Here is a 10109-nt window from a genome sequence, read left to right as displayed (position 1 = left end):
TTCATCCAAAATTTTGGATAATTAATCAAGGGTTACATCTTCCTTTCTTTTCAACCTAATTTCAACCTAAGGTAGACTAAGTGCTTAGGAACTTGTCCGAAGGTGTGTGTTTTTGCTGACATGTCAATTGGTGATTTGCTGAAAAGTTGTCGTCCTCCATGCGCCGTTCACGTGACCTGCTGCATGCAATTGGGCTGTGAATTGCGTTTGTGAGCCACCGACTGTGTTTGCTTCCATGCAACCCACTAAAGAGAGTAATGATAATAGTAATTGTCCTTGTCCTTCAACCCACTTTCGCACCTTTATTTTCTTTTTCCTTTCTTTGCTTCCTAAAGAAACCCATGTGGGTTTGGTAAGAATTGACTACTCCATGCTTCAGAATTCTGAACCGTCCTTTCCTCTCCTCTCAGTCCATGGTCCCTCACTCTTCAGCATCACCGAGACGCCCCTGATCTTTTCCTTCTTCAATCTTCATGATCATCATCTCACTCTTCATTCTTCCATCTTTTTTTTTCAACATCATCTTCATCTTCTTATCTTCTATCTGTCTTGGTGAGAAGAAAAAAATAATTTGCTCCGAGCTTCTTTCTTCCTCTGCCAAAAATAATCTAGCCATTTAATTTTTTTCCCTTTTTTTGAGCGAGATGAGGAGATTAGTTGTAGCTTTTTGAGCAAACTAATGTTGTTTATTTTTGTTTACATTGCAAATTTGCAAGATAAAAGGCCTTCAGATGTTTCTGCATCTGCTTGATCGTCTTCCTCTCCTATTCTTCTCTCTTATTATTTTTTTTTTGGTCAAAAACCTCTTCTTCCTTTCACCATTTTTCTATCTATGCATGTGATAAGCAAGTGATAGAGACAGATCTGAAATCCTTTTAGCTATTGAATCTGAACATTTTGAGATTTTTCTTTCATTAAATTTTCTGTTCATGTTGTTTTCTCCTTTTACTTATCTGATTTGAACTTGACCTTTTTTTTTTTGTGATTGCAGGTGGGAAAAGTTTGTAGATTTCATGTTTTTATTTTGGTAAATTAAGTTTTGGTTGTAATTTTCCAGGTTTTCGGTATTTGAATCCTTAACAAGAAAATATTTGGTGCCTTCTTAGTTTTTGGGGTTTCTTTGACAAACAGCCAATAGCACTGTAAGTGATGATAGAGCCCTACTAATTTAGATACTTGTTTTCAATACCTCTTCAGATCTTGCCTTTCCCTTTTCTTTTACGAGAACATCATTTATTTATTTTAGATTACAAAAAATCCAATTTTTTTTAAAAAAATTCCTGTTGATTTGGTTCTGAGAAGCTAAGATTGGCTTCTAATCGTCTAATGGGGATAACATTTTGCGAATAGTCTAAATTATAGTAGATTTACTGGTCCCTAAAATGGTTTCTATCTTTGTAGCCAATAAAAAATATGATATGATCTGTTGGTCTTTCTAGTTTCTTCATTTGTTGAAAAGGTATAGTTAATTTTTTGCAGCTGAAATAACAAGAAGATGAAGTTGAAGTTGCAGAAATGTAGCTCTTTCATAGCAGAAAAATAGAGAGAGACATACGTGCAGATTCAATGGATCCAAGGCCTCGGATCCATATGGATCCAAGGCCTCGGATCCACTTCTGCAATCAGAGAAAAACTTCGAGCTTCTTGATCCGAGCTCGGATCCATATGGATCCGAGGCCTCGAATCCACTTCTGCAATCAGAAAAAATTTGAGCTTCTTGATCCGAGCTCACTTATCATGATCCGACCTCGGATCCTTTCAAAAACGACCTCGGATCCTTTCCAAACGAAGCCTCAGACCACTTTTCTTCATTCTTCCCTCTTTTTCCTCCTTCAACTCCACTTTTCTTCTTGTTGGTTGCAAGCTTTTATTCTTAAGAATTGTATTTTTGTTTTTTTTTCAAGGTGCATTAATTGAAGTCTCCATTCTTTCAAGTAAAGTTGGAAATTCATCACTTGGACATGGATTCGGATTGCGCAAGTCATAAGGGGAGTATTTTCTTTTACTCTTTCTTTATTTTCCTTTTCTCACATTGAGGACAATGTGAAGTTTAAGTGTGGGGGAGGAAATATGTGAACTTGCATTCTAATGCTATGTGATGATATTTTGTGGATTTAAATGCTTAGAAATATTGGAATTGTGTTTGAATTATTTGCCATGTGGATAATTTGCCTGAAATTGGGTTTGTTGGCAGGGAGTTTTCTTCCATTTATATGGGGAAACTCCGTCAAAATTTGTCTAACATCTTGTCCAATATGTCACTATGGCCCAAAAGTTCTTCAAATTTTTGCATTTTCATTCAAAAAGGGCTAATTTGTTCCAACTTTAAATGTTTTTATTCTTCCAATTGTTGAAACTTTATGTGTATTTTGGAAGGTTTAGTCCTCATTTAACTTGGAAATAGTTATTATGCAATTAGAATTTTTACATTTTAGAAAGTATATTTGGTAAAGTGAGTAAAATTATGCCTATAATTTTACATGTTTAATGAGATTTCTTCTCTTTACTTAATTTTGCAAGTAAGTGATTGACATAGTTGATAAAAGGTTATACTCCTCCTTTGATTAGTCTTATATATTTTCTAAGAGGGAATATCTATTTATTGTCCTTTAGTTTAAAAAAAAAAAAAAAAAGAGAAGAAAAGAAAGAAAAAATTATTCTACTCCAATGATTTTTGTACCGAGTAACCGGGGGTTGGCATCTACAAATGTCGATTTTCGCGTAAAAAGGTACTTGAATTAAGAGTATGCATTGCAACTTGAATAAGTGAAATGTTGAGTAACCGGGAATCTTCACCTAAAAGTGTCGATTTTCGCGTAAAAAGGCATTCTCACTAATTAAGTAAAATTAGTATGAATAAATCCCTCTTAGATGTAAAATTTTGAGAAAAGGATGATTATAGGAGGAGGAAGGCTATAAATCGACTATGTGGGTTGCTTATTTGTGAAATTAGGTTAGGGTAAGAGATTAAGTTTAACTTGTTGAATTTAGGGTATAATTATCTTTCCTTTACTTGATATTATGAGTATTTAGTGTAAATTGAATAATTATACAATAATTATTTTCCAAGTCTTGAGGAATTAAATTGGACAAAGTGCATATATTGTTTCACCTCTTGAATCATTGCATTTGATTATGTGTGAATTGCTTGAGGACAAGCAATGATTTAAGTGTGGGGGAGTTTGATAAGTGACTAATTTACGTAATAATTGTATGACATTTTATATTATTTTTAGTCACTTTGGTTATATTATTGGAAGAATATGAATCATTTTGGCTATAATTGGTGAATAAATGTTTTTAAGTGATTAAATGAGGTTTTTATCACTTTTTACTTGGATTTTGTGTATTTTGACAGTTTTGACACATTTTCGTATTTCGGCTATAACTTGAGTTACAATGATCGGATTGGGATGATTCTTGAACCCATTTGAAGACAAGAGATAGATCTACAACTTTGGTGAAGACATCTAAATCCAGTTTGAAGGTTTTCCAGGTCAAAATGCCGAATTACAATAGCAAATTTCTACTGGTCGAAGCTGGAACAGGGCAATGAGCAGGCAAGGGTATTTCAGTCATATCTCAGCCTACACAGATCCAAATGAGGTGATTCTTGATGCATTAGAAAGATAACTCAAAAGGCTACAACTTTCGTATTTTAGACATGAGCTGGTTCAGCCTCTAACATCAAGAAAAGATTGGTTGAAGTTGGGCCAAAAACAGAGCAAGTGATCCACACTCGGATCCACTATTCATCCGAACCCTCGGTTGTTTCTGGGTTAGTGGATCCGAGGTACTGTAGCAGCTCGGATCACTGGTCAGAAAAGGCTGCTCTGTACGCGTAAAACTCAATTTCACCTCCACCAACTCACATTGGATGCTAGACATGTGAGAAACATTCCCAGCTGTAAAAGGGAGATGTAATCCTCATTTCTTGACCACCTTTCATCATTAAATAGCCAAATTCATTGCAAAAAAGGAGATGGGGAGTTCATAGGAGAAAAATAGAGAGAGACATACGGGAGAAGCTGGAAGCTGCAGAAATGTAGCTCTTTCATCTCTCTAGTGTTAGTTTAGCTTAGTATAGAGTAGTGTAGCTTTCCATTCTTGTTTATTATCTAGATTAGGATGAAGATGGAGGATGAAGAAGGCAAGGAAGAAAGCTCATGTGACAAGGGTTGTATTCCTTCCAAACTCTTTATCTTTTGTATTTGATTCCAAATTTAGTTAATACACAAGTTCTGGATTTTGTGTTCAATATGTGTTTCTAAAGTTTATACCTTGGGTTTGGTTGAACTTTCTATAATTGTTAGTGTTTATTATTTGGTTATTTGACTGCTATGATTTGAGCAAGTTATTTAGCACTTTAGCTCTTGAAATCATGATTAATCTGGTACCATTAATTGTGATTATCTAAGGTGTTGTTTCTGCAATGAAAATTGAGATTTAACACTAGTTCAAGAAGTGCTAAACATAGGGAGTACACTCACGAAAGTAGAGGTGCACTTATGTGGTTTTTAGTGATTCATTTCATGTAATTTCATTGAAGAAATGAACTTGTAGCTAATTTCATAACCATGAAAATAGGTATGGATTAGTTATGAGTATAATTGATTCACTACGAAAGTAGGATTCAAATGCATAAGGAAATTACACCATAATTAGCCTAGATGTAGTATTCAATGATCCAAATATAGCACTTGCATGAGTAGTTAGGGATACCACAACCCAAGGAGCTTTCATTTGTTATTTTGTATAATTTCAGTAGGTTTAATTTGTTATAATTCATTGATAGTCTAAATAATAGAGAAGCTTTAGTAGTACCGGTAATTGCAATCTTCCTTGTGGGATCGACCCTTAATACCCTATACTCGCTCACGATTCGTATACTTGCGATAAATCGCGTGTGGGGTATTTAGGAGTTTATAAATGTAAAACTTGATTAGGATGAGCTTAATTGTATATGTATACTCCGCGCACGTCACATTCATTTAAACCTATTTTACTCGACTAATTTGTTTGGTTTAATTCTTTTGTAGCTTGATTGAGCTGCACGACTATGAAGCTTAAACAATTAGTGATGGCAATTTTCTAGAAGCACTGAAATTAATGAACTTTACTCGAGATGGGTTCAAAATGAACTACATGAGGTAACATGCTCGAATTAAAAATTATCAACAGTTTGTTTTGTTAACAATTTATGGACTTGACTATTTACATCTGGGATAGATAATATTGTCAAAATTCACAGTGAAAGCACGCTTTTCTTTGTGTTTCACATTTTTTGCTAAATAGATAAAAGTGAAAGAATTTTTGTGGTGCAGTTCACCTTTCTCTGTTTCTCTGTTTCTCTGATTTGAATGATGAAATGATAATATGCACGTATTTTCAACTTTTAGCTTCCACTATTTGAAATTTTCTGCACTTTTCCTTTTGGTTTAGCTTGACGTTCTATTTTTCATTCATGTTGTGTTGGTAAAAAGGTGGCATGAATGATAGGTATCTCCATGATTTATAGGCCAAAATGTATAAGCTAGTTTTTGCCTTTCTATTCTTTATTTATTTATCTACCATTCATGTTTTGAGGAAAAATTGGCTGGCAAGACGTATTATTCAAATATATGATGGTTGCTCAAAATGGATATGCTGTTTATTTGCTTTCGATTCTTTATTTATTCGTCGAGGATTAATGTTTGAGAAAAAGTTTGAGTGGCAAGAGGTCCTTGTTCAAATATAATGATAGCTCAAACTTAGAAGTATGGAATGTGCTCTTGATGGCTTTATTTTTTTCGTTGGTACTTTAGTAGTTTCTTGAAATTTGGCAACGAAGCATGGCAAAAACTGCTGGCGCATTATCAGTGGTTTAACTAGATTGTCATTCTAGTCGTGGTTGTTAAATTCAAATATGATTCTTTTTTGATAGGATTTGAATGATGTTTAGATGGTGGAAACTTGGAAGCTAATGAAGTTTTGTCATGAATGCTGGATACTTTCCCTTCTCTCTACTATCTTTAGCAAATAGTCATTATTTACTTCCAGAATCACGTACTATAGTATAGATATCAAATTTTGTGATAATTCTTTTTAATTTTTCAGCACTATTGCATAGTTCCAACAGAATTGGCTGCTCGAGACGCTGATCAAGTAAAGACTAGAGGCATTTCTCTAGATATAGCTGCAAGAGAGTGCTTTTCGATGAATGTATCTTAAATTGTGACTTATTTCTTTTTCACAATTAATGACATGCATAGTGCATTGGGAGAGCCTACCTCAATTATATGTGTTATTATACTCTTCAACTTTATTAGTATTATTATTTTTTAACTCTTATCTGTTTTGGTTTACACCTAAATTAATCACAACTGAAATGTCGACAAAATGCTTCAATTATCAACCACACACAGAAAATTATATAAAAATGATTTTTAATTGGAAAATGCAGCCATTGAGGGCTCTGGGTATATTAACCTTGCAACCTCAGTTCTGGGTACACTAACCTTGTAAACTCACACGCGCGTAGTGCGCGGTGATCCCCTCCTAGTTCAATATTTACTAGCTTAAATAGAACACGGCAATATCAAACTAAGATGATTAAGCAGTCACTCAGAAGGTAGAATTAACTTTGAACTTCCAAGCTGCAATTTGGCAAGTTCTGAGATGATTTTGGAAAGAAAAAGTCCAGAAATGCGCTGAGTTACACGGACAAGAAACAGGTAATGAAAAGAGGTCTATATGTTTAGGTGCTATTGATTGGAATATTTATCACCCGCAAGCAGGAATTATTTGCACAGACAGGAAACAGGAAATGAATGCTTCGTATTCCAGCTAGCTAAAATATGCACATATAATTACATATCATAGGTTTTGCCAAAGAAGTTTGAAATTCAAGTTCTGAGCTATCTTTGTATAATTATCTGAAGTAATTAGGTCCTCTACTCCCAGACGATTACCATATATTTGATTCTTTCGTGCTAATCCCAGATGCTACTTCGTAAAGTTGGATTGAGCCTGCGAATTTCAAACTGATTAGTTGCAACTAATGCATCATTTTACTGAGGTCAGAAAGAAAACATCTGGAAGCAAGAAATATCAAAGGCCGTCTCTTCAAGAAAAGGTCTTACCAGTTACTTGGTCCGTCAACACCTTGTATCAGTATACCACTTCGTGGGAATGTCCTAAATGACCGAATCAGTCTTTCTATACTTGCAAGAGGAAAGAAAATGAGAAGTCACAGGTAGTTGTTGCAGAATCATTCGTTGGTTGACTTGTACAAAAATAGATTAGGAAGACAATGTGGCATTTTTCTAATCGTTGAGATAAGAAAACATAATGACTGGTTCAACCAAAGATAGCTATAAATAGGAATCTTTACCACATATTCATCCACAATCTGAGAAGAAACAACTTTTCATCTTTCTAACTAGCTGATATAGTTTGATACTTCCTTTCTGATAACCATGGCTTTTCGCTTCCACATAGCCGCAGCCATCTTGGCACTTGTTTTTACAATTGTCCATGCATCTGATCCAAGTCCATTGCAGGATTTTTGTGTTGCAGTTCCTGATGCCAATGCTGGCGGTAAACTATATTGTTTTTAAAATTTTCATGACTGTCTTAATTGGTACCATTATATTACTTATCAAAAAAAAAAAAACACTAATATACCAGTTAATGTGTGACATACTAACTTTTTTTTTATCTTGTCTAATGCAGTATTTGTCAATGGAAAGATATGCAAGGATCCAAAGCTTGTGAAACCCGAAGATTTCTTCTTTCAAGGGCTTAACAAGCCAGGAAGCACATCAAATCCACTCGGGTCAAATGTAACTGCCTTAAATGTCAACCAAATTCCAGGACTCAACACTTTAGGTGTTTCCTTAGCACGCGTCGACTTTGCACCTTATGGTTTGAACCCTCCCCACACTCACCCTCGTGCTACCGAGATCCTTGTTGTTTTAGAGGGCACTCTTCTTGCTGGCTTCGTTACTTCGAATCCAGGCATGAACATGAAGAATAAGCTCTTCACCAAGGTTTTGAATCCAGGAGATGTGTTTGTGTTCCCTGAAGGCCTCATTCATTTTCAGTTCAACCAAGGACAGACCAATGCTGTTGCTTTTGCAGCTCTAAGCAGCCAGAATCCAGGAGTGATCACCATTGCTAATGCTGTTTTTGGATCAAACCCTCCCATTTCTCCTAATGTTCTCACCAAAGCATTCCAGGTTGACAAGAAAGTCATCAAATATCTTCAGTCACAATTTTGGTGGGATAACCACTACTACCCATAATATGGGTAATACCCTCCAAAGGAGCTTCAGGGTGCATAAATAATTGGGTCCTTAATTTACACTTTGATCTCCTTACTTAATTACTTTAAATCATACATTATTTGGGACCCCTTTGTTAGTACAATCGTTGTATGAAGAATAATATTTTGGCATTTTCCGTGGTATAGGAAAATTCAATTTTGGTCACTACAGTTTTTCCTCTTTGTTTTGTACCCAGATTTATAATCAATATATGAAGAACATTTATTTTTCTTTTACTCCTGGATACAGGAAAGATGAACTTTGTTAGATTAAAGGAATGTGCATGCATCTCTAAGAAAAGGATGAACTCTCTGTACCATTCTTTAAATTTTAATTGTTCGATATAAAAGCTTTGGAGCTCTTGTAATAAGTATTCAAAGTGCTGGAAAATCTCGCCTTTGAAGGAAAAAGGAAACAAAAAGCCTTGCAAAATCCAAAATATATGAAATGTTGGGTATAGAGGGTAACCTAACCCTCTTGTACTTAGATGGAAAAGATTAAGTTAACTAAGAAAATAATACAATACTTATCCAAATTAAATAAGATCCTACAGTCCCTAACTCTATAAACTCATCAACAAAACACATGACTTCTTTTTTTTTAAATAGGGATACCATCCCTTAATATATTAAAAATCGAGAAAAAAATACATCAAATTAGAGGGGGGCCAAACCTGACTTCTGTTAAAGAAAAAGAAACATGTAATGATGGAAAATAAAACACACATATAATGGAATTGTAAAGACATAACAGATCAATCCAAAGAAATCATCCACACGAGGGTGCTCCACATTTGTGTGATTGCGAGTGAGCATTGGAATTTGGTTTGAGATCTTGACGTGTTTGCATTGTTTTACCTTTTTTTGAAAGCTGTTTTCTCGCTTTCTTTGAAATCACTTGGGTAAATTGCTGTTGTACTAGATTCTGGTCTTGATCTTTGTGTTTGTCGCGTTGTGAATCGTCTTCTTCTTCTTCTTTTTTGTCGTTATTGCATGTTATACTTGAACGAATAAAACTAATTTGATGTGATCGGGGAAATGTACCATGTAATTTTTTCCATTTAACCTCTTCGAACACATCTTTGAAAGGTGGCACTGGATTTTGAGGCATCGTGGTTTTCGTTTTTGTTCTTGTACTTGTACTTGGAACCACAAGGGTTGGTACATCCTCACCCCCACTCAAGGCAACATAAAGAATGTCGGGGTCAGTGGTGTCGACCTTTTGATGATTATCGTCTCCCAAATTCTGCTTCTCAAAAGCTTGGGACCCATCACTTTTATTCCAATTAGAATTTTCGGCATTTTGATTTCTAATTGAAGTATTGTCGGCCATTTGCTGCTGACCATCTCCCAATATTTGCTCCACTAGAGTATGGGACTCCTCACAATCATTTCCATGGTCGTGGGCTGCAATGTGATCGAATGGTCCCTCCCTTTGGTCATCAACAACGAACTTTGCTTTTCCATGCTTGACAGCTTTTTCGTTGCAGTTTTGCCCTGGCACAGCAGCCCCCTCTATGGGCTCCATCATGCCTGGGCCTGCTACCACGTTCAGCTCCACCAGCGCCAATTCTCCCGTATTAGCAGTCCCTTCCAGTACTTCCTCTGGTTCGCCAATCACGCGGTCAGCCATAGCGTGAAGAATGGCATCAGCAGCAGCCTCTATCCCCTTCTCCACAAGCACAACCGTAGACCGTCCAAGCTGGTTCAGTAAGCACGATGCATCTCGTACAGCAGTAGTAGGGGTGTCAACGTGCAGTGACCCCTCGGAATGGCTCTTACCTGAATTCTGTGTCGCACCAGA

The 10109-nt window shown here is 35.8% G+C and overlaps 1 protein-coding gene and 2 long non-coding RNA genes across 3 annotated transcripts; all 3 read left to right on the top strand.

Annotated features, from left to right (window-relative positions):
* Positions 1–359: 359 nt before the first annotated feature.
* LOC140020992 (uncharacterized) lies at positions 360–1088 on the top strand. Its single transcript, XR_011824949.1, has 2 exons — positions 360–1027; positions 1058–1088. It is a non-coding gene; the product is annotated as an uncharacterized lncRNA (long non-coding RNA).
* Positions 1089–5007: 3919 nt separating this feature from the next.
* Positions 5008–6304, top strand: LOC140020989 (uncharacterized). The gene is made up of 2 exons (XR_011824947.1): positions 5008–5150; positions 6097–6304. It is a non-coding gene; the product is annotated as an uncharacterized lncRNA (long non-coding RNA).
* Positions 6305–7457: 1153 nt separating this feature from the next.
* On the top strand, positions 7458–8516 carry LOC113699610 (germin-like protein subfamily 1 member 14). Its single transcript, XM_072049660.1, has 2 exons — positions 7458–7578; positions 7699–8516. Exons 1-2 carry the CDS (start codon positions 7458–7460, stop codon positions 8283–8285), a joined length of 708 nt encoding a protein of 235 aa, XP_071905761.1. The 3' UTR covers positions 8286–8516.
* Positions 8517–10109: the final 1593 nt, after the last annotated feature.

This window comes from Coffea arabica, chromosome 1e, assembly GCF_036785885.1.
Source record: "Coffea arabica cultivar ET-39 chromosome 1e, Coffea Arabica ET-39 HiFi, whole genome shotgun sequence".
NCBI lineage: Eukaryota > Viridiplantae > Streptophyta > Magnoliopsida > Gentianales > Rubiaceae > Coffea > Coffea arabica.
Note: the sequence above shows the minus strand (reverse complement) of the source record. Positions and strands in the feature narration are given on the sequence as shown.

What these genes read in the sequence shown, in the direction of transcription:
- LOC113699610 (XM_072049660.1), top strand. Translation starts at nt 7,458, where the DNA reads ATGGCTTTTCGCTTCCACATAGCCGCAGCCATCTTGGCACTTGTTTTT. An exon ending in TCCTGATGCCAATGCTGGCG is followed by an intron (nt 7,579 to 7,698) that starts GTAAACTATATT and finishes ACTTTTTTTTTA; the next exon opens with TCTTGTCTAATGCAGTATTT.